This window comes from Saitoella complicata (genome assembly GCF_001661265.1).
Source record: "Saitoella complicata NRRL Y-17804 unplaced genomic scaffold SAICOscaffold_29, whole genome shotgun sequence".
Classification (NCBI taxonomy): domain Eukaryota; kingdom Fungi; phylum Ascomycota; class Saitoellomycetes; order Saitoellales; family Saitoellaceae; genus Saitoella; species Saitoella complicata.
Genome location: NW_017567020.1, coordinates 176881 through 199238, shown reverse-complemented (window position 1 = coordinate 199238; position 22358 = coordinate 176881). Strand labels below are relative to the sequence as shown.

The 22358-nt window shown below is 53.7% G+C and overlaps 11 protein-coding genes across 11 annotated transcripts; 6 read left to right on the top strand and 5 right to left on the bottom strand.

The window, feature by feature from the left end:
• Positions 1-73: 73 nt before the first annotated feature.
• Positions 74-684, top strand: SAICODRAFT_10336 (uncharacterized protein; the record flags this gene model as incomplete). The annotated part of the gene is made up of 2 exons (XM_019165217.1): positions 74-204; positions 339-684. 2 exons carry the CDS (start codon positions 74-76, stop codon positions 682-684), a joined length of 477 nt encoding a protein of 158 aa, XP_019021160.1.
• Positions 685-1209: 525 nt separating this feature from the next.
• SAICODRAFT_38025 (putative aquaglyceroporin) lies at positions 1210-2052 on the bottom strand (the record flags this gene model as incomplete). Its single annotated transcript, XM_019168582.1, has 1 exon — positions 1210-2052. A coding segment is annotated over one exon (843 nt), but the record flags the coding sequence as incomplete, so codon positions are not given.
• Positions 2053-4830: 2778 nt separating this feature from the next.
• On the top strand, positions 4831-8307 carry SAICODRAFT_10334 (DNA-directed RNA polymerase I subunit RPA2; the record flags this gene model as incomplete). The annotated part of the gene is made up of 1 exon (XM_019165216.1): positions 4831-8307. One exon carries the CDS (start codon positions 4831-4833, stop codon positions 8305-8307), a length of 3477 nt encoding a protein of 1158 aa, XP_019021158.1.
• Positions 8308-8634: 327 nt separating this feature from the next.
• Positions 8635-9960, top strand: SAICODRAFT_10333 (mitochondrial carrier; the record flags this gene model as incomplete). The annotated part of the gene is made up of 2 exons (XM_019165215.1): positions 8635-8791; positions 8846-9960. 2 exons carry the CDS (start codon positions 8635-8637, stop codon positions 9958-9960), a joined length of 1272 nt encoding a protein of 423 aa, XP_019021157.1.
• A 160-nt stretch (positions 9961-10120) lies between these two features.
• Positions 10121-11391, bottom strand: SAICODRAFT_180746 (uncharacterized protein). Its single transcript, XM_019165898.1, has 2 exons — positions 11366-11391; positions 10121-11290 (listed from the first exon to the last, which is right to left on the bottom strand). Exon 2 carries the CDS (start codon positions 11071-11073, stop codon positions 10282-10284), a length of 792 nt encoding a protein of 263 aa, XP_019021156.1. The 5' UTR covers positions 11074-11290; positions 11366-11391; the 3' UTR covers positions 10121-10281.
• A 121-nt stretch (positions 11392-11512) lies between these two features.
• On the bottom strand, positions 11513-12874 carry SAICODRAFT_62443 (uncharacterized protein; the record flags this gene model as incomplete). The annotated part of the gene is made up of 3 exons (XM_019169911.1): positions 11513-11760; positions 11803-12088; positions 12146-12874. The coding sequence occupies 3 exons, from the start codon at positions 12872-12874 to the stop codon at positions 11513-11515; spliced, it is 1263 nt and encodes a 420-aa protein (XP_019021155.1).
• Positions 12875-13443: 569 nt separating this feature from the next.
• On the top strand, positions 13444-14008 carry SAICODRAFT_73783 (uncharacterized protein). Its single transcript, XM_019170891.1, has 2 exons — positions 13444-13569; positions 13619-14008. The coding sequence occupies exon 2, from the start codon at positions 13655-13657 to the stop codon at positions 14000-14002; it is 348 nt and encodes a 115-aa protein (XP_019021154.1). The 5' UTR covers positions 13444-13569; positions 13619-13654; the 3' UTR covers positions 14003-14008.
• Positions 14009-14362: 354 nt separating this feature from the next.
• SAICODRAFT_62407 (beta-lactamase/transpeptidase-like protein) lies at positions 14363-15647 on the top strand (the record flags this gene model as incomplete). Its single annotated transcript, XM_019169908.1, has 2 exons — positions 14363-14969; positions 15022-15647. The coding sequence occupies 2 exons, from the start codon at positions 14363-14365 to the stop codon at positions 15645-15647; spliced, it is 1233 nt and encodes a 410-aa protein (XP_019021153.1).
• A 128-nt stretch (positions 15648-15775) lies between these two features.
• SAICODRAFT_10328 (Actin/actin-like protein) lies at positions 15776-17159 on the bottom strand (the record flags this gene model as incomplete). The annotated part of the gene is made up of 4 exons (XM_019165214.1): positions 15776-16473; positions 16526-16997; positions 17048-17077; positions 17133-17159. 4 exons carry the CDS (start codon positions 17157-17159, stop codon positions 15776-15778), a joined length of 1227 nt encoding a protein of 408 aa, XP_019021152.1.
• A 266-nt stretch (positions 17160-17425) lies between these two features.
• SAICODRAFT_32173 (uncharacterized protein) lies at positions 17426-18670 on the top strand. Its single transcript, XM_019168135.1, has 2 exons — positions 17426-17559; positions 17611-18670. The coding sequence occupies exons 1-2, from the start codon at positions 17461-17463 to the stop codon at positions 18463-18465; spliced, it is 954 nt and encodes a 317-aa protein (XP_019021151.1). The 5' UTR covers positions 17426-17460; the 3' UTR covers positions 18466-18670.
• Positions 18646-19530, bottom strand: SAICODRAFT_37517 (proteasome component PUP1 precursor; the record flags this gene model as incomplete). The annotated part of the gene is made up of 3 exons (XM_019168566.1): positions 18646-18681; positions 18730-19309; positions 19370-19530. 3 exons carry the CDS (start codon positions 19528-19530, stop codon positions 18646-18648), a joined length of 777 nt encoding a protein of 258 aa, XP_019021150.1.
• Positions 19531-22358: the final 2828 nt, after the last annotated feature.

Genomic DNA, 22358 nt, shown 5'->3' with positions numbered 1-22358 from the left:
ACGAATTCCGTCAGGTTCACCGGGGACTACGTTACACACGCCTCTACCCCAATTGATCCCATTAACCACTATCATGTTCAGAAGATCATTCCACGCTTCTCGTCGCGCCTTGGCTGAGGTCTCCCAGCCCGTCGCTATGCAGACGCAGCCTGTTGTTGTAGAGCCTGTGAAGACTCGGAAGCCTGTCGGTGGATTCCGTGGAGGGTACGTCAATTGATCAGGACGGGCCCTGTCCTGCACCCGCCGTGGTCATCGTTGGCCGTGGACTGGCTCTGGAGGCGGGCCCTGCTGTGATATAATGACGAGGATGGGACGATTGGCTAACATGTGAACTGTAGTATCATCGGCTTCCTCCTCGGCCTAACAACGACCGGCGTCCTCGGCTACACCCAGCTCCTCCAAACCCACCACGACACCTCCTCTACCCTCCTCGCAACCGTCGAAGACCTCCAACGCAGCACCCTCTCCCTTACTTCCCACATCCAGCGAATCCAAACCCTCGAAACGCAGTTGAAGAAACTGGAGCAGAAGGTTGTTACGAAGGAGGAGGTGGAGGAGGTGAGGAGAGATGTTAGGGGGATGGTGGAAGGTGTTAGGATTGAGGTTTTGGAGGGGAGGGAGGCTTTGACTGGGTTGGAGAGGGACTTTGCAGCGATGGTTAGGAGGAGGAGGACGGAGCTCTGAGTGGTGAGCGAAGCGAACCATATGCAGTGAGCTCAAGGGAGGGCGGGGGGAGAGACAGACCAGAGGACAGTATGATATGTTGAGTACCAATACCCAAAATGTGTGATGAACAATGATAGGAGAACGTGTGTGGGAACTCGCAAATCGACCGCGAGCTCGCACAACAAGTTGGAGGGAGTAGTGATAGAAGCAAAATATCATGTTTTTGAGAAGTCGACTATGCATACTATAGGACTACATCTCATCCAAAAACCTTTTCCAAAAGAGAGGGTATAGCGGGTATCAATCAAACCCGCGTGCAAAACTCAGACCTCATCGTATACTTCTTCCCCCGCCTCCTCCCGTTCCAAATCACATCACCATCCCCACAGATCCTCAAGCGTGCTCCCTCCAAACCTCCTTAATATCATCCTTCTTATTCTCATGCAACCCATCCAAATGCCCCAACTCATATGTGTGAACCGGACTCAAGTCACTCCCCGGATCCATAGTTCCCACCGTTGCCTTCGTACTCCTCTTCGAACTCCGCCACAATCCGAAATTCGGGCGGTTAACAGGCGAGTCACCCGTGAACAACAATAGATCATACACCAACCCACCAAAGAGACAGCCACAGAACGGAGCAACACAGGGGATCCACCAGTATGAGTTACCCGCCGTCCAGACGCCGGAGCCATATCCTGCAGCGTAGGAGAAGAGACGGGGGCCGAAGTCACGGGCGAGGTTCATGGCATAGCCGGTCTCGAACCCAAAAGCACAGCCGAGACCGAAAATGATAAAGAACAACACGAGAGGACCTTTATCACCAGCGGGGTTGTTGTCCTGGTCACCGATCGCGAAGAGAATCATCATCAAAATCGCCGACGCAGTAAACTCGGAGAAGAATTGTCCGGTGCGGGTGAGGAAGGGTTGAGGGTACGTGCAGAAAAGCCCGGCAGTGGAGTTCTCGAGACCAACGGTACGGAGGCCGACAGCGCCTTCGTAGGTGTCGATTGCGGAGCGGTAGTTTCCGTAGACGATCGCGGCACCCATGAAGCATCCACATACCTGCGCAATCAGATAAATCGGGAACTTCCTCCATGGGAACTTGCGGAACACGCAGTTGGCAAGCGTGACGGCAGGGTTGAGATGACCACCGGACACACCACCAGAAACGTACACGGCGAGCATGACCGCAATACCCCATCCCCAATTGATACTCTGATAATCACCATGGCTTCCCCTACTCAACACAACTTGCGCAACAACACCGTCTCCAAACGAAATCATCGTCATCGTCCCCATGAACTCCGAAAACGGCTCCCTCATATTGTGCCTAATCCTCGTCCATGCCGTGACGGGTTTTCCACGCGCACGGGCTTCGTCGGAGGTTTCGGAGGGGGGACCGCCGCCTTGTTCGATTTGGATGAATTTAGGGGCGGTTTGCTCGCCGGGGGCCGGGGGACGGAAGTGTTGGCGGCCAGGGTTGGGGTTTTGGACGGGTTCGGCGGGGAGGGTAGAGATGATGTCTTCAGGGCCTGCCATGTGGGCTGCGAGGGGGGGAGCTGGGGCGTGTGGGTCTGGGAAGGACATGTTGGTTGTTGTAGTCCTTGTAATTGATAAGTGTAGGTAGGTGATGCAGTCGAAGCTCGAGATCAATTGATCAAGCTGATGGAAGGACCTTTGACGAGAAGACCTGTCGCTGCTCCACCAAACCCCACGGGGGATCGATCCAGCTTATATACCTCACGTACCCCACAGCCCATATTACCACATTGGCGGAACCCCAGAAAAAAAATCCTTTCCAATCCTCCGTCGGACACCGGCGTTTTCCCCACCTTCCGGATCAAATAACACCGAGCCGTGCCGGATCAATCACGTCCCTCCGGTTCCAAGCACTCTAATGAGAACTGAAATTGATTGCTGGATCATGCTCTTTGTTCCATTGCCCCGCCTGCCTTGGTGTTTGGGGCGCCTCTTGTGTGGGCGTCCAATGGGTGGAATCGCGGACTCTGGGGTGTGGAGGAGGCGCGGCACGCACGGCGCGGGTGGGCAGCTGTCCGAGCCGGCGCGAAACAAGAGGAGGGATGAGGGAGGAGGTTGACAGTGCAAGTGATCCGTTTCTCAATTAGCATTGACAGTCTCTTCTCCTTCTCTCTTCCGCCTTCGTACTTCTCAATTGCTCTTCAGAATCCGCGAGCTCTCGCATAACCTTCCCTCTAGAAACCCCACTAAAGTCTAGCTGTACGCTAGGACCATCCGGTTTCCACGCGTGCCATGTCGTCCAGGCCTTCGCCTCCGCCCTCCATTTTTGCAAGCAGACATGAAGGCCTATGCATTGTATATTATTTCGATAGATCTAGATCCCTCAAACGGGGCGTACACCTTTCTCCAGCACTGGCCGGTCCGGAGTGCGAGCGAGACGGAAAAGGTTAATCCGCTCCGGTGACTTCCTCCCGCGAACTCGTGCACGTACTCGTGTCCATCTTCCAACATTCCCATACTGCTCCCAACCGCCGGGCACGCGCTTACATCCTTACCAGCCTGCAGTTGGAGCGTTGCGTGACCCCGGGGCACACCCAATATCCGGAGTGCAGCAAGCCACCCCGGAGAGCGGGGCAGGGCAAACTTGACTCGGGAACGGAATCACTCCTCCATTGATCCATACCGGTATGCTTTCTCAACAAACTCTATTCTCCTATGCTTAAGGGGAGCAAAGAGGTCTGGAACAGCACCGTTCGGAGCGGGGTAAGGATATCGTTCTTCCGCCCTCCTCCCCACAGCTCGGAGGTGAGCTGTCTATCCGGAGTGTGCAGAGGGATGGATACAATATGGGAGGAATTGGATTTGGTTGCTTTGCCCCGGAGTAAGGTTAATCCGGGGTTTGGTCGGAGATGGGGGCTGGAACAGGATGGTGTGTTACGGAGTCATCAGCCGTGTGGGGATCAGGTGCTCCGTGACTGAGATGGAGAAGCTTGTGTAAGCTATGAAGAAGCGTGGAGGAGTTGATGAAGGGGTGTGGGGAGGGCTATTCTTGGCGAGAGCCGTAAGAAGTGCTGTGCCTGACAACACACTTCAGTCTCCGATACTCGATTCCTTCAAGCACAACGACAACAAGACCATTTCATCAACCGCGCCGGTGCCCTACAGTATCTTATGGAACAACTAGTGCGCGAGCTCGACCCTAAAGTTTACATGTGATCATGGTTAACTCACCTTCCTTCACGACCAGGCCGTTACTTCGTGATCGCACTGTAGGAGCTGAACATGACTTGAGGCTAAAGAACCCCCATAAGATTCAAAGCCCAGCAACGAGCATAGCACACTAGAATCTCGACCAACCATCGCCAAGCATGACTTGAGTTTCGAGGTACAAGGCTCATATTGCTACGTCCTCCTGTGATTACGAGATACCACGTGAGTGTGTCGGGACAGAGCTCCCTCCTAGAATTTTCGCAAGCGCGAACGTAGAAGGATTTCGGGATATATCCCTATTCAATACCCACTACATGCACATATGTATCTCTGGATAGATTCCTGATACTTCGAGCCCCAAAAGTAGCACTCGGGCCCGTAAGCAATTGCACAATTGGAACGCAAACCGCCAAAGGCGATAGTTGATTGGGCTCACGCCGCACGCGACAAAGGGAGAGCAACAGACATGACTTTTACTAACCTGTATAATGAAACTCATGGCAAAGATCGATACACGTATCCGGTCGCTCTGTCATCGGTACCGGTGCTTGCAGCCGCCGCCGATATCCCACGGTGCAGGGCCATCATCTCCAGCAAAAAGCAGAAAAGAATCAGACATTCTTGATTCAAGATGGTAAGAACAACAAGACTTTCGCCTTCCCTCGCTCACCACATTCAATCCACCTAAGTGTCGCGGCCTATCTACCGACATGATTTCTCAGCTGCCCCTTGATATCAGGTCACGTGTCAAGGCCCAAAAAAAGTTGGGTGGTCGCACCTGCATCCAAAAGCTTAGAAGCCGTGCCTCGGTGAAATCGCAGCGTCGAGCTCGAAAGAAGAAAAAAGGAAAGACCACCGGGACGAGTCCGCTTCTCCTCCATTCAGAAATTCCCAATTTTCACTCCCGGGCTCTGATCTCGCTCCGTGTCGTCTTTCTTTCCACCTCAATCCCCCCAATAACCATAAAAAACGATGGCCGGTCCGACTTTCAAGACCCTCCAGCGTGAGGAAATCTTCCGTCACCCGCCAAAGGACCAATCCGCCTACCCCGTCCTCGCCGAAGCCGTCGCTCCCCACATCGAATCCTTCAATGCCCTCACCGAAGGCGGCCTCCTCGATCTCGCGGTAAAGGACGTCGGAACGAAAACCGTTATCGACCCCAGCGGCAACAAATGGGAGATCAAGTGCGAGGAAGTCCAGATTGCTAAGCCCATGCTCAGCGCGAAAGATCGGACGAGTATTAACAGGAGGATTTACCCGAGTGAGGCGCGTGAGAGGCTTTCGACTTACCGTGCTCGTATTGTGTTGAAGCTTTCTTATCGATTGAATAATGGACCATGGGAGAGTGTGTCTAGAGAAGCTGGTCTTCTCCCTGTCATGGTCCGGTCAAATCGGTGTCACCTCGCCGGTATGGCACCCGCCGACTTGGTCTCGCACAAGGAGGAGTCCGATGAGATGGGTGGATACTTCATCGTGAACGGTAATGAGAAGTTGATCCGTCTGTTGATTGTTACGAGAAGAAATCATGCTATGGCGTTGGTTCGACCAAGTTTTGCGAACAGGGGTAATGCGTACTCGCACTTTGGTGTTCAAATCCGCTGTGTGAGGCCCGATCAGTCATCGCAGGGAAACACCCTTCACTACCTCAACGACGGAAATGCCATGCTCCGTATTTCATGGCGAAAGAACGAGTACCTCGTTCCTATCATGATGGTCTTGAAGGCGTTGGTGGACACGAACGACAAGGAAATCTTTGATGGTATTGTCGGAGCGGAGCGCGATAACACTTTCTTGACTGACCGTGTGGAGTTGTTGTTGAGGACTTACAAGGCATACTCCCTCTACACCCAAGAAGACACGCTCCGTTACCTCGGTGAGAAGTTCCGCGTGGTGATGAACATTGGAGAAGAGTTGACCGACGTCCAAGTCGGTCGCGAGTGGCTTCGGAAAATCATCTTGGTTCACCTCGAGGACCCGAGAGATAAGTTCCGCATGTTGCTGTTCATGATCCGCAAACTTTATGCTTTGGTCGCTGGTGATTGTGCGGGTGATAACCCTGATTCGCCTCAGCATCAGGAAGTCTTGCTTGGTGGATTCTTGTATGGAATGATTATTAAAGAGAAGATTGAGGATTACCTTACTGGTATTCGCGCACAGATTATGCAGGATATTCGGAGAACACCCGGTGCCGTCGACCTCCACGACAGCAAATACCTCACCAAAGCAATGGCCAAGGTCAACGGCGACATTGGTGCTAAACTCACGTACTTTCTCTCCACCGGTAACCTCGTCTCCAACACTGGTCTCGACTTGCAGCAAGCGACCGGTTACACCATCGTCGCTGAAAAACTTAACTTTTACCGTTATATCTCGCATTTCCGCATGGTTCATCGTGGATCTTTCTTTGCCGAGCTCAAGACCACCACTGTCCGAAAGTTGTTGCCTGAGGCATGGGGATTCTTGTGTCCTGTACATACCCCCGATGGTACGCCCTGTGGTTTGTTGAACCATATGGCGCATAAGTGTAAGATCACTACTGCACCATTGGATGTGAAGGCAATCCCGGCACTTCTCGCTTCGTTGGGTGTTTCCCCACCTAGCGCGAGTGTTGGTGGACCGTTGAAGGCTTGTGTGCAGCTTGATGGTAGGATCGTTGGATGGTGTACGCATGCGTTGGCGAAGCACGTTGCTGACACGCTGAGGTTCTGGAAGGTTGAGGGCACGCATGGTGTTCCCCTCGATCTCGAGATTGGTCTCGTGCCGGAGTCGACGGGTGGTCAGTACCCTGGGCTCTACCTCTTCTCGCAGGCTGCTAGGATGGTTCGTCCCGTCAAGTACCTCCGTACTGATGGTGAAGACCATGTTGGACCGTTCGAGCAGGTTCATATGGAGCACATCGCTTGTATGCCTGATGAGATTCTTCCTGGGCTTACTACTCATATTGAGTACGCTCCCACCAACATTCTTTCGATCGTGGCCAACTTGACGCCTTTCTCCGACTTCAACCAGTCTCCACGAAACATGTACCAGTGTCAGATGGGTAAGCAAGCGATGGGTACGCCCGGTACTGCGATCAGACATCGTACCGATAACAAGCTCTACCGTCTGCAGACTGGTCAGACCCCCATCGTTAGGCCCGCTTTGCACGATGCATACGGAATGGACGCCAACCCTAACGGTATGAACGCCGTCGTGGCTGTCATCTCGTACACTGGGTACGACATGGAAGATGCCATGATCTTGAACAAGTCTGCACATGAACGTGGGTTCGGGTATGGTACTGTCTACAAGAGTGAGAAGGTCGACTTGTCGAGTAAGAGACGGAGAGGAGAGCCGATCATGCATCACTTTGGGTTCGGGTCGGATAAGTACCCCAAAGAGTGGTTGGAGAAGTTGGATGGAGATGGTTTGCCTCAGGTTGGTGTTGAGTTGCAGCCTGGTGACCCGATCGCTGCGTGGTTCGATGACGCTACAGGCAAGACCTCGATTGAGGAGTACCACGGTACTGAGCGGGCGTTTGTTGATGAGGTCCGTGTGCTTGGTAATGATTCTGGTGATCAGGAGTGTCAGGGTATTCATGTCAAGTTGAGGGTTACTCGTTCGCCTGTTACTGGTGACAAGTTCTCCTCTCGTCACGGACAGAAGGGTGTCTTGTCCCAGAAGTGGCCGGCGGTTGACATGCCGTTCTCTGAGTCTGGCATGCAGCCTGATGTTATTATCAACCCTCACGCTTTCCCCTCCCGTATGACCATCGGTATGTTCGTTGAGTCGTTGGCGGGTAAGGCTGGTGCGTTGCACGGTATGGCTCAGGATGCTACTCCGTTCAAGTTCTCTGAGGAGCACACCGCTGCCGACTTCTTCGGTCAGCAGTTGTTGAAGGCCGGATACAACTACCACGGTAACGAGCCTTTCTACTCTGGAATCACTGGTGAGGAGATGAAGGCCGATATCTACGTCGGATGTGTCTTCTACCAGCGTTTGCGTCACATGGTTAACGACAAGTTCCAAGTCCGTACCACTGGTGCCGTGCACAACCTTACCCACCAGCCTATCGGTGGTCGTAAGCGTGGTGGTGGTGTCCGTTTCGGAGAAATGGAGCGTGATGCTATCATTGCCCACGGCACCTCGTTTATCTTGCAGGATCGTTTGATGAACTGCTCTGATTACTCTCAGGCGCCTATCTGCAGAGACTGTGGATCTTTGTTGTCGACGATGACTGTTTCGAACTCGATGACGGGCGGTATGTTTGGCAACAAGACTAGGTGCCGGGCGTGTGCTGAGAAGGCTACTGGCTTTGAGGCCGAGGGTGAGGCTTGGGAGGATGCGTCTGGACAGAAGTTTGTTGGTGGTGAGAATGTCACTACGGTTGCGGTGCCATATGTCTTCAGGTACTTGTCTGCCGAGTTGACTGCCATGGGTATCAAGATGACTTGTAGGGTCTCTCCATGAGCGGGGGAGAAGTAAGCTGGTAGGTTAGTGGTTTGTGCTTTTCTGGTTCGCATTTTCACGGGGTTCGCAATGGGTCGTCTTTTCGCATCTTTTTCTTACAGTATTACGAATTTAACATTATGAAGTTAAAACTTATCTGATCTGGAGTCACGTTTAATACAGAATGTTCACATGTGTGGCGATGCAACTGCGGTTGCTGCCGAAGTCGACGTAATACTTGAACACTGGAGATCGAGAGTAAGAACCGTCTACTTCTGGAGAACCAAGCAGGGAAAAGGGGTCCCACTCCAGTTGTTAATTGAGGAGTTATACGGATCACTTGTTCGAATGTCTGCACAGCTCGATATTGATGAGCCGATTGGTCAAGGGATCATGGACGACGGGAACCTTTATGGCCGGAGTGATCCGCCAGCGGCACCGACGGCGTCAATGGTTCAGAAGACTGTGAGCGCGTGTGCTGGTGCGCTTCTCACTTCGTTACTAGGTGTGAATGTCCCATCCGTCTCTGCATAGCAATTACTGATGATGCTTCCTACAGTGACGCCTCTAGATGTCGTCAAGACCCGATTACAATCCCAATCCCAACAGCCAAATAATGCTGCAAAGAACGGTCACACAGACTGCCCACCCCGACCTTCACCCTATGCCTCCTCCGCCCGCTCAATATCCCGCATAACGACATCCCGCCTCATCATACCCTCCGAACTCGGCGTAACATCCTGCTGTCGCGAAGTCTTCTTCTTCCCAACTCCGCACAGTCCTTCCCTCTCAGCCCTTCACTGTCCCATGTTTGCCGGTGACCTGTGCGCGGTTGAAAGAAGGTTTGAGGGGACCTGGGAGGGGTTAGTGAAGATTGCGAGGTATGAGGGGATACGGAGTCTTTGGAGGGGGTTGAGTCCGACGTTGGTCATGGCGATTCCGGCGAATGTGATTTATTTTGTTGGATACGATACGTTGAGGACGAAGGTATTTCCGACGGATGCAAAGGCGGCGTATTACGCTCCTCTACTGTGTGGAGGCATGGCGAGAGCGCTCGCAGCAACAGCAATCTCGCCACTGGAGCTTTTCAGGACACGGCTACAGGCAACATCATCGACAGCATCGGGAACGACCTCACACTTCACCCAAGTCCTAACCGGCATAAAAACCATGGTAGCCTCCCACGGCCCCCGCTCCCTCTGGCGCGGTCTTTCACTCACTCTCTGGCGTGACGTACCCTTTTCCGGAGTCTACTGGCTCGGCTACGAACAAGCAAAGGAGATGATCAGTAAGGGCGGAGGATGGGGTTTGGGGACGTTTGGAGAGAGTTTCGTGGCGGGTGCGGCGAGTGGGACGATTGCGGCGTTTTTGACGACGCCGTTTGATGTTGCGAAGACGAGGAGGCAGGTTGAGGTGCAGGGCGCCACAACGGGAGCGGCGGCGAACGGGGCAGCGCATGGATCGAATGGCGCGATTGGGAATGGAGGTGCGAATGGGAAGACCAATGGAGGAGGAGGAGGAGGAAAGCCGCATAGTGTGTCGAGATTAATGGCCGATATCGTCAAGGAGGAGGGTATTAGGGGTTTGTGGCGAGGATGCGTTCCACGGTTGTTGAAGGTCAGTCCGGCGTGTGCGATCATGATCTCGTCGTATGAGATGGGCAAGCTGTTGTGAGACACACTTTGGGAGGCGACAAGGGAGGAGAGCATTTTCGAACGACAGCGGCTGCAAGATGGACGATTTGCACGGTTTGTTTCCTGTTTTAGTTTTGGGCATTGTTTTGCGATTTTGGCTTCTTTTTGGCGTTTTTGCTTCTTGGATCCTTGATATTCTTTGGAGAACTTTTTGAGGAAGATGAAGAGGGGAGATAGGATAGATGGAAGGTATAATCTTAACTCATTCTTACCAGTACTACCGTATCATGTAGTCACGTCGTATCCCGTACGGTCTATCACCCTTGTATCCAGCACTTATCGTACACTCGACCGTGCAATCTTATTTCGTCCCTGTTACCTTCTCACCTCCAACACTGTAAAACCCAGCCTGTCCCGCCTCCCTCCCTCGCCCCGTGTTCTCATCATATACCCTGCACCCATACATCGCCGCCCACGGTGGCCAATACAAGTGTAGACTCACCGCCGTTGTTTCGGGTGAGGGATTCGTAATACGGTGTAGGCCGATCGTGTCGGAGATGTATGCCACCTGATCCGCCTTCAAAACCCTCGAACTCTTTAAATGTAGTGTATGCTCCTCATGTTCATGCTCCTTCTCCCCATTTTGCCCCTCTTCACATTCTGTAGGCGTACTGGGCAAAGGCCACTCGAACACCCTCTCCTCCAACTGTCCCGACAAGATTTTCATCAAGCAATGCGCACCCGCATGATCGTGGATCGCACTCCCTTTCGAAGGGTTCCAGACGAGGATGAGGAGGGTTGCGACGTTTGGGATTGAGTAGATCAGGTTGCGGGTGTAGGGCATGTACGGAGATGTGTGCATGTATTTTTGCCAAGGTACTGGCGCTGGGGTTGAGGAGTCGAGGGAGGAAGGGACGGCGTAGCCTGACATGAGTTCGGTGAGGATTCGGAGCGTTTCGGGGGATTCTGCGGGATCGGGACGGGAAAGAAGGGTTTTGTGGATTTCGGATAGTAAGACGTTGAAATGATCACGCGAACCTGCCAGTTTTTGAATTGAGGTAGGAAGAGCGGCCGAGTTCAAAGGATCATCGACTGAAGAACCTGAACATGCTCCACAGCCGGGAGCGGTAGCGATTTCAGCGTGAGGCGACATTGCAAGGGATAGGAGGGGATGTATGCTGTTTGGCAGATGGGTGCTGTGTGTGCACGATTGCGCAGAAACGCGACGTCGTCACGCAACACCGTGGGAAACAAACTACAGCGAACAGACAGCTGCTGCCAATGAGAGGAAAGCTCTACAATCCTGCTGCCTCAATTCCTCAAAAAATTGAGTCCTCTCTTTAGCGTATGTTGTCATCCTTATGCAGGGGCTGTGAGTACTTGTTAGCATCCATGCTGGTACATAAATTCCCCAGTGGGAATCGAACTCGGGCGCTTTGACTTACCCATGCTAATCTTCTCTGTATCGTTTCAAATAGACCGATGTCCCGTAGGACATAGTTCCGGCGTGATTGGGGTTTATAACCATCTCGCCGATTGCACAAAGAACTCCTTTTAACTATCCCTGTATCGCTATATCGTACCCAATCTCTCTACCACCCCCTGCCATACCTCCTAACCCTCGAAAAAAAATACGGCTTATCATTCCTCAACCCAAACTCCATCCTCTCCCCAGTCTCCTTACTCACACTCTCAAACCGCACCCACGCCAACTTATTATGTCTCCCCCTGCTCGTCGACTTGATCTGTAATTCCATCTCGAAGAAATACTTGCCGTGACCAGAGAGGTGGATGTGCAGGCGGCCAGAGGAAGTGGGGTCGAGAGCCCAGGTTCCCCATGCTACGCCCGGTTCGGGTTTCTTTTTGGTATCTTCGCGACCACGTACCCGCTTTCCGCGCCCTTCGGCTACTTCCTCCGAGTCATCTTTTTCCACCCCGAGGTCTGCGACGACCTCCCGAGGCTCGTCCGTGGTCAAAACACTGACAACCTTCCCCTCTCCGAAAAACCTCAAAAATCGGAAATAGGTGACGATATGGATAGGAGTATTCCACGCGCCATCGTTGACTCCGGGACGGGTGTAGTTGCATGTCGAGATATAGACCCCATCGAGACGGATACGGGGGCGGAGCGTAAACATCTGTAAATAACTCCCACCATATTTCGCCAACTCGGCTTCCTCCCGTATTCTATACTTCGCCTCGGGTGTTTGCGCGATCGGTCCAACATCCCCGTCCTCATCGAAAGGAGGAGTGGAAGACTCGGGTTCAGGCTCAGCATATGTCATATGCCGATAATACTCCCTACAAACTCCCCTCCAAACCCCCTCCTCCCCGAACGCCATCACGAACATCTTCTTACACGTCCGACTCATCCTTCCCAGGGCAGCGACATCCAGCAGTGCCACGTGCGTCAGAATATTAATCAATAACTCGTTTGGAAGAAGGTCGAGGGGACATGGTGGGATCGTGGGGTCTTCGGTATTCTGGAGAAGGAGGTCGCCGAGACGGAATTTGGTGAGGAGGAGGGAGAGGGAGGTTTCTGCGTTTTCTTTTTCGGTGTAGTCGTGGGTTGTTTGCATCGTGCGATAGTATTCGTCGTCTTTCCCGTCTTTCTTCTGTTCTCCCTCAGCGGGTTTCTGTCCGATTTTACCGTCTTTGAGGGCTTTCCGGTAGAGGTTGTCGACGTGTGCGTCGAGTTTGAAGGCTGCTCGGTACTTTTTGAGTGCGGCAGAGAGGTTTCCCTGGGCTTCGGCGTGAACGGCGGATTCGTACATTTCAAGAGCGGAAGCGGGATTGGTGGGGATTGGGGGTGATCTTCGTGCCCGAGGTGGTGAGGTAGGTTCTGGTTCTGGTCCTGCTTCTGATGTGGTCGGTTTCGCCTTCTCCTTGCCTTTTCCGTCCTCCTTCTGCACCACCGCCGCCGCCGCCGGGTCCTCGATGGACAGTTCTTTCATCGCACTAACAAACCCCGCATCCCTCGTATAACTCGCCGTGCCCTTACCCTTCCCCGCCATAACACTCCCGCCACCCTCCTCATCCTCCTCCTCCGCCTTCGCCTTCGACTTTGCCTTCTTCTTTGCAGCCTGCGCAACAAAAGTGCTCGGTAACATCGATGGCGGTCGATCATGGTGATCGAGACCCCATCGTGAACGTTCAGGTGATGCTTGCCGGCGGGATTTAGCGACTTCTTCTTTCCATGTTCGGCGAAATTGTTCGAGTTCTTCGTCGTCGACGGGTTGGACGTAGTCCTCCATGCTGCTGCTTTGCTGCTTTGATCGACTTCACGACCAAGGGATGTCTATAAGATGAAAGGGTCTATAGCATGTACAAATGGTCCAAATGGTATCGATCAACTCCTTCGTATTTTCTTGCGGCGAACTCTTACTTCATCTTATCGCTAGGAAACGCCCTGACGTACGTCCAAACTCACGTGAAACCCCATATCACCTCGCTCACCAAAAATCCTCGACAAAGTTCCTCGAACAGAAACAGAAATCAAGACACAAACATGGCTGAAGAAGGACGCAGACTAAAAGAGTTGAATGACAGGATATTGGCGGGGAAGCTACATGATTATACGGGTGCGGATCGAGAGGAAAAGCCCGCTGCTCCGCCGAAGCCGGAGTTAAATTTGGGTGATGTCTGGAAGGTACCGAACCATTCCATAAGTTGTGACAAAGTGCTAAGGGTGAGTGTAGACCCTCTCCCTTGACGACATCCCAAAATTCTACCAAATGCCCTGCGCCCGCACCTCCCTCCTCTCCGGCATCACCGCCAGCTTCGTCCTCTTCGGTCTCCAACTCTCCCTTCGACGTCCTATCGGAAAAGCATGTAACTGGGCTGTAGGCGGGTTCGCGGGTACGACCATAGTCGTGTGGGAGGGTTGTAGGTTTCAGCGGGCACAGAGAATTGGGGATATGAAAAGAATTGTTATGGAGAATAATCGGTTGCAGGTGAGGAGGACTGAGGTGCCGGAGGATGGGATACAAGGGGTTACGAGGGAGGAGTGGAAGAAGGAGCAGGAGACGTTGGCGAAGGTGGAGGGGGGATTGCTGGCGGGGTTGGGGGAGAAGCCGGAGTAGTCATTTGGTGATTGGCAGCAGACAAATAGATCTCCATTCTCAAACATTTCTTGTATACGTACAGGCATAAATCACAAAAGGGTTGACCTGTAGTTGGGCCGAGATGAAACACCCCGCACGGATAACCGACCCCGCTCCCCACAAAATCAACGTTACACGTATCCGAGATTCCCTGAACGGTCCCGGACCGCGAGGTCCGACAACAGTTATGAAAGAGGCATCACATGGCATGAGCATCACGGCTGGCCTTTGCCGTCTAGGTTCCCCTCATCTTGGTGGTGCCGAATAAAAGGCGTGACCTTGCTCGTCTCTTCTCTTCTGCTACCCACACTCCCCAATCTTCATTGCCCAGTGACCGCCATGATTTCCAACGCCCCCGAAATCAACAAAATCATCGACGCCTACACCTCCAAACCCAATGGAATCCCCGGCCTCGTCGCCCGCGCTATAACCAAAGACGGCTCCCTCCTCTACGAACACGCCTCCGGCCTCCGCGACCTTGACAACAAAGACCAGCCGTTGACCATGGATACCGTGTTCTGGATCGCGAGTTTCACGAAGTTGGTTACGACGATTGCGGCGATGCAGTGCGTGGAGAGGGGTGAGATCGATTTGGATGTTCCGGCCGAACAATACCTTCCTGATTTGGGGACGCAGAGGATTTTGACACAGTTTGATGATGATGGGAAGCCAGTGTTTAAGGAGCCGAAGACGAAGATTACGGTCAGGATGATGCTCACCCACACCTCTGGCCACACCTATGATTTCTTCAACGAGAATACGTTGAAGTGGAATAAGATGAACGGAATTGTGGGGAATGCAAAGAATGCGACTTTTGGGACAACGAGGGATGCTATCGAGGCCCCGTTGGGGAGTGAGCCGGGGACGAAGTTTGAGTATGGGGTTGGGTTGGATTGGGTTGGGTTCATCATTGAGAGAATTAGCGGGATGAGTTTGGACGCTTACTGTAAGCCCATTTCCGTGTAAAGTGTGGTGAGGCCTGCTGACAAGTAGTACAGTCAAGAAGCATATCTTGGAGCCAATCGGGGCCAAGTCGACCTCCTTCGTCCCCACCGCAGAGATGGTCAAGCGCCACAGCGGAATGCACAAACGCGATCTCGAAACCGGCCTCCTCACCTCTCGCCACCACGCGATTCCCCTCATTGAAAACGAAATCGAAGTCCATTTCGGCGGCGGCGGGCTGCACTCCACAGCCGAAGATTACTGCCGGGTCCTCCAAGTCTTGTTGAACGACGGCACCAGCATGACGGGTGCGAAGATCCTGGAGAAGAGTACTGTGGATAGTATGTTCATCGACCAAACTACACCCCTCGGGATCTCCATTGAAGACCCCATCCCGATCGCAATCCCCGAGCTTCATAACCCCGTTCCGAACCTCATGCCCGGCGTCCGCAAAGGTTGGGGGTTGTCGTTCTTGATATCCCACGATGAGTTACCGACGGGACGGTCGGCGGGGAGTGTCTGGTGGGCTGGGATCGCGAATTGTTTTTGGTGGATTGATAGGGCGAAGGGGGTTGCTGGGGTTAACTTGACCCAGCTTTTGCCGATGGGGGATCTGGAGGTTGCGTTTTGTTGGATGGCGTGGGAGACTGCGCTCTACAAAGGCTTACAGGAGAAGGCCTGAGCCCGTTCGTAGCTCACATGTACTTTATCGATACCCGTTGAATGAGAGAGATTTGTTTGTGATTCCAAAATGACCTGGTATATTGGCTTTTTCGCGCCGGTGGTATCTACATCCTCTAGATGATGTCCTTACGTACACCTCCTCTCAACCAACCCCAACCTCTCCGCTCCCGCCTCGTCATACTCCTGCCTACTAACCCACATCTGATGAAACGTACCCAAACTCGCCAAAATCGATCCACCAATCCATGACGCACATCCTCTTTCCACAGAATTTCCAGGCGCCTGCACACGGACTTTGGCGCCTGGTGCAGCGGCTTGGAGTTCAGAGACGAGACGGTCGGTGAAGCCGGGGAGGAGGGTTGTAGAGCCGGTGACGAGGATGGAGGAGTAAAGGAAGGGACGGAGGTCTGCGTCGCAGGCGTTGATGGATTGAAGGATCAGGGTTGTGAGGGAATGTGGTGTGGTGAACAACAGTTCTGGGGCCGCATATCGGGATGCTCCGGCGAAAGTGTTATTGTATCCGTCGGGGAACTCAAATGTCCGGCCAGGTCGACCTGCGGAGGCACGCTCGTCAAAGTGACCGGGTCCCTCCCATGTCGCACAGACAGATTCTTTGTATTCATTGATGACGCGGGATTGTGCGTAGGCGTGGTATGACTGGGTTGCTTTCGTTTCGCGGAGGGTTGGGGTGGGTTGTGCTCCGGGTTCGACGGCGACGCGGCGTGAGATGAGGTAGCGTGGATTGAGGGGGATTTGTTGGGCAGAGAGTTTGGTTTGGAGGTGGCTATCAATTGCGTTGCCTGCGTAGGTATTGTGCATGACTCCTGTTTGTAATTGTTAAAACGTGAGTCAACGAGACATTGCTAACACACAAACCTTTTTTGAGGACGAATCCGTCGTAGACTGGGGTGACTGATGCCTGCCCTGCACCCACGTCCACAACAAGTCCCGTCGCCTTTCCGTTCGCGAAAGCGGCACATACCGCACTCTTGGCCAAGTAAAATGCCGGTACCTCTAACGTCTCAAATGCAACCTCCATAGCCTTCTCCCTATTCTTAGGCTGATTCCACGCCGGCTCAGTAATCAACAACGGATGCTCCTTCGGCTCAGCCTTCAGTCTCTTCTTGAGCGCGTACTCCCAGATCTGCGTTTCCGCATCCCAGTCCTGGATCACGCCATCTGACATAGGGTTCTTGATCTCCATTGAGGGTCGGGGAAAGGAGAGCTCGAGGTCCCCGATGATGTAGGAGGATTTGGAGGATTCGTCGGCGGGTGGGAGGTAACCGTAGGTGGTGGGAACTATTGATTTGGGAGTATCTTCGCCGGCGTATCCGGCTCTTGTCCATGCCTGGGAGACGGTTAGAGGGGATCAATTGCGATTGAAGGAAGTGAACTTACCGATCCTGGGTCCAAGACGAGTGCGGAGACCTGCGCGAAAGCAAGGATAAGCTGAAGTTGTGAGACACCGCGGATCAATACGAACCTCATCACCACCGTATTGCGTAGCCATTGCTTTATGTTATGTTGTCCTTTAAAGCTCGTATGTCGCGACTCGGCGGTTCGACGCGGCTCGTGCGCTCGGGATGCGACATGGACAGTCAGGATTGAGTGGGTCGTTTGTAAGTCAGAGCATAAGTACTTCTATTATGAATATATTAGTCATCTATAAACAGTTCTGCTATCCAAACACGAGTAGGCCGACGTCCCACCCCTCAGCGTAACTGTGTGCCTTGCGGCCGGCGCCGTCGTATCGATGTCGCTCGAGCTCTCCACCAGAAACCAGCAAAGGACCCCTCCATCATCAACCAACCATGAAAGCAACAAGAGGACAAGCTGAGCGTGCTGAGAAAGCAACCGGCGAGATCTATGCTGCCCTAAACGACTTCACCGACGCGATCGAAGCATTACCGGTGTGTTTTCCGATTCGTACGTCATCCTGACTTGAACTGATTGGAGTACAGGCCGAGATCGTCAGGAATTTTACGCTGTTACGCGAGGTGGACGCGAAGTTTGCGACGTTGCAGACTGCGATATCACAGAAGATTACGCACTTCCTTTCGTTACCGCTTTCGCATCCATGGCGCGTCGCTCTCCTCGGCCAGATTCGGGGGCTGTTGCTTGAGGCTTTGCCGTGTGCGGATGAGAAGGTGTCGGTTGCGTCGGCGTGCGCTGATGCTGTTGAGAAGCACTTGCTTCGGATCGAAGACGACTACGCCAGAATCGAGGATGAGATCGTGCCGGTGAGGGAGGCGGGAATTGACCCAGCTACACTACAACGTGCAAAGACCGTGGAAGAGAAGAGACAGGAAAGAGAAGGCAGACTCGGCGGAGTCAAAAAGCAGGGAATAGTCGAAGAAGGAACACCATCCAAAAAACGGAAACTCGCAAAAGAAACATCCGCACTCGCGGCCGCCGTCTCCAGCCCCCGTCCAACAATCGCAAAACCCCACACCTCCTCCACTACAAAACCCGTCACCACCAAACCCCGCCCGAACGCCTCCCACACCTCCTCCAACTCCCAACATCATTCCAGCCACGCACGCTCCCCTTCCCCCACCACAACCCTAACAACCATCCCCCCCAACGCCATCGACCCTGACGAACCTGTCTACTGCTACTGCCAACGCATCTCCTTTGGCGAAATGATCTGCTGCGATAACGAAGGCTGCGATAAAGAGTGGTTTCATCTGGAGTGTGTGGGGTTGGAGGAGAGTCCGAAGGGGAAGTGGTATTGTAGGGATTGTTTGGAGTTGGCGGAGAAGAGTGCGAGGAGTAAGCCTGGGGCTAATGGGAGGAGAAGGGGGAGGAGAAACTGACAGAAAAGCGAATAATAGAGGTGGAGGGTGTGTGTGGGATAATTTGGGATTGGGTACGGTATGGAGTTATTCCGCTTGGTATTGGTATTGCAAATCGGATTGTTGCCTAGGCACTTGCAATTGGTATATGTAATCATCCTCTCTACTTCCCTCCCCTTCCTTCGTCTACGTCGAACCTTCCTAAGCATCAACCTCCATCGCACTATCCCCTGCCGACTGTCCAGTAGTCTCCACCTCACTCGCGCTCTTATACCCATAGCTAACCTCATCCACAACAAACTTCCTCACCTCCTCCCTCAACACGGCGGTCGTCCCCTTCTCAAACACATACCTCTGCTCCTTACGTCCACGCTCATTTGGCTTGCTGTAACCACGGTGCACCTGCGCCTTTTCGGCGTCGATGACACAGAGGTCGACGTTGGAGCCTGATCCGAGGTCGTTGAAAATACCGGCGGAGATGGCGCGGGTGACGAGGTCCATGGCTTCTTGTCTCGTCAGGGATTTTTTCCATGAGGATTCGAGGACGGCCATCGCGGCAAGACTTCCTGAGCCCATTGCGACGAAAGGCAACTTATCGGTCGAACCGTGCGCATGAACAGTATAAAGACTCGGTCCATCAAAGCTGACACCACCAACGACGAGGTACGCTCCAATTTGACCTTGGTGACGGAAGAGGTATTGTTTGAGGAGGGTGAGGGCGGTGATGAGCCGGGGCTTTCGGTTTGTGGAGAGGGAGTGGAGTTCGAGTTGGGAGGAGATGAGTTGGGTTGTCCATTCGGTGTCTGCGGCGGTTCCGGCACCGGCACACCAGATGTTTGGGGTTAGGTAGTGGATTTTTTCACAGCTATACACGAGCGTTAGCGAATGTCTGCAAGGCATGGGGAGGGAGGGAGGGAGGGCGGACTTCTTGTCTGCGACGATGGGACCGGATGTGGCACGGGTGTCGGCTCCGAGGACGACTCCGCCGTCGAAGATTACGCCGACAATGGTTGTTCCTGTTGAGGTTGCTTTCACATTCATGCCCTTCTGTGCGAGGTGGACATTTCTATTCGTAGATGTCAGCATGGTGTGTACCCTTGAGTGAGGCATTGGCGTAAGAGACATACCTCTGGTGAAGGTCAAAGTTGAAGCCTGGCTTCGGGACGTGAATCTTTGCGGAAGACATCGTTTAGGATGGACTGAAGGGAGCAATTGGGGTCGAGGAGGTTCGTATACTTGGGACCGCTCGAGGTCGGAGTACGCGGTCCGTATGCAGTACGTCAGCGGTGAGAAGGGGGGACTCAAACAGGACCGCAAACCGGGAGATATGTTTGATAGATTAAACAAAGTATAGCGATGTTTCTGGCTGCGCCAAGAGTCCCTTCACCCTCTTGCTCTTGACGTGCTGTGCCTGTATCGTAGAGGGTCCCACCCCGGCTACAAACAAACTCCAGCAAAAACACCGGGATCAGCCATTCTCAATTGGCTACGGTTGATCCGTACATAATGTCAAATCCATTCGCCGCTCTGGCATCAGATGCCCCCTCCTCATCTAACCCCGTGGAGGAGAACACAGTGGACGAGCTGGAGACGGATGATCTCGAGTTCTTGTCACTGCGGCCGGACACATACCTCGTCGTGAGCCCGCCTTGGCCGGGGGATAGCTTACCACCGGCTACCTCGTCTCTGCTGGCAATCAGCAAGCAGGGACTGTATGTTGTTGGTACACAGACAGGGTTTGTGGGAGGACGGACAAGTACACTGAGGGATGGTTTGAAGGGCGCGAGTGACAAGGGGAGGATACAGTTCGACCCTGAAGTCAAAGTGGAATGCGGAGGCCCTGTTACGCATGTCGCGTTTTCCGCTGATGAGAGAATATTGTTGGTTGCGCTCGGCAACGGGCAGATTCTGTTCTACGATGTCCAACAAGTCCTCGCCGGATCACCGCCGAACCCACAAGGCAGCATTCTGTCGTCAAATGGTGTACGTGTACTGGCTCCGAATCCCGAAAACGATAGCGTCGCCTTGTTGGGTACCACAGGAGAGCTCAGTATCATCAACCTCAGCCCCGCTCCTACAATTAGCAACACTATTGCAACTGGTGTGGCTTCAATCTCTTGGTCTAAGAAAGGAAAGCAAATTGCGGCGGGTCTCGGTAATGGCACGATCATCAACCTCACCCCAGCGGGAGAAACCAAGCGCACCGTTGCACCACCGCCATCCTTGCCCGGCGTCTACGTATCATCACTGTTCTGGCTGGAAAACAACGTCTTCTTGGCCGTCTACAACAACTCAACTACTGCACCTCAGGAGCCAGTCCATGAATATCAGCACGTTATCGTCAGTGTTGTGAAGGATAAGACTACATACACCAGCACCACAGAGCCGACACCACCTTTCGGTCTTACCTCCCGCGACGGACACAACTTCTTCGCTGCGTTACCCTCCGCCTGGCATGACCTGAATACGTTCGTCGTGACCGCCGCTACACCATCAACCGATATCGGCGTTTACGCTCGTTCAACTTCCTCGGCCCTCACCACTTTCACCATCTCCAACGAGATTCGTCGCGCTGCCCTCCCTTTGTCCGAGTCCGGTATGGATACCTCACCACTCGGTCTCGCCCTTGACTTCAGTCTTCTCGATGCACCAGTCGACAACCCGTTGAGTGCCGGAGGACCAGAAGCAGCCAGTGGATTGCCTGTGATTTGGAGCTTGGACAGCGAGGGTGGAATTGGGGGCTGGTGGGTCGTGTGGGCACCCGCTGTCAAGGCAGGTGTCCCATATCAGGTCACCCCAAGTGGAAATACGCCAGCGGCATCTGGTCCGACTAGCCCTAGTGTAGGATTCGGGTTTGGCATGAAGCCAGCCGCACCTGCGGCCCGGTTCGGGTTTGGCTCTGCTCCTCAGCCTGTTGCGGGTACCCCTGGCGGTTTCGGATTCGGTGCAGCCGCCGTGAAGAGTCCAGCTACAGGTACGGGATTTGGATTTGGAGGTACGCCGAGGGAGGAGATCAAGGAGGAGTCGATGGAGGAAGACAAGAAAGAGAGTGCTCCGCCAAAGTCTGCTTTTGGTGCAGCTCCGGCGTTCGGGCAAACATCTACTCCGGGCAGCACCTTCGGAAGCAGCGTTTTCGGTCAATCCACTACAGGATCAGCTTTCGGCGGCAGTGCGTTTACGAAGCCGCGTACCCCTGGTGCGGCGAGCGTATTCGGCCAGACCAGCACGCCAACAGCTGCATTCGCAGCGAGCAGCCCTTCCGCCTTCACGTCCACTCCCGGTAGTGCCTTCAACCAACCCAGCACCCCAAGCGGTTCAGCTTTCAATCAGACGAGTACACCATCTGCGTTCCAGTCCAATACACCTAGTACATTCAATACTCCGCCTAAACCTGCAAGTGCGTTTGGTCAGACATCTACTCCCACGTCGGCTTTTGGTGGCAGCACATTTGGAAAGCCAAGTACCATCGGCGCAAACAGTGCGCTTGGACAGACGAGTACGCTTGGATCCGGGCCCACCTTTGGTTCTACTAGTACATTTGGAGCTAATTCTGCATTCGGGAAGTCATCAGTCTTGGGTGGCGGATCAGTGTTCGGTCAGTCGAGCTTCCCCGCTGCGCCGGCCTCTGGCAGTGTCTTTGGTTCTACCTCCAAGCTCGGTAACGCTGGTGGCTTTGCATCGTTCGCCAACGCACCCGCTACCGGTTTTGGAGCCGCCGCTGGCGAGTCCAACGTCTTCGGTTCAAGCACCGGTCCTTCGCAACCATCAGCATTCGCCTTTGCCGGGCAGGTGGAGACACCAAGAGCCGGCAGCCCGGTCAAGGATGATGACATGGAGGATGAACCAGCGGAACCTGAGAATGAGCTGCCTATCGACGAGGAGCCCAAGGCGGAAACCGCGTCCAATCCCTTCGC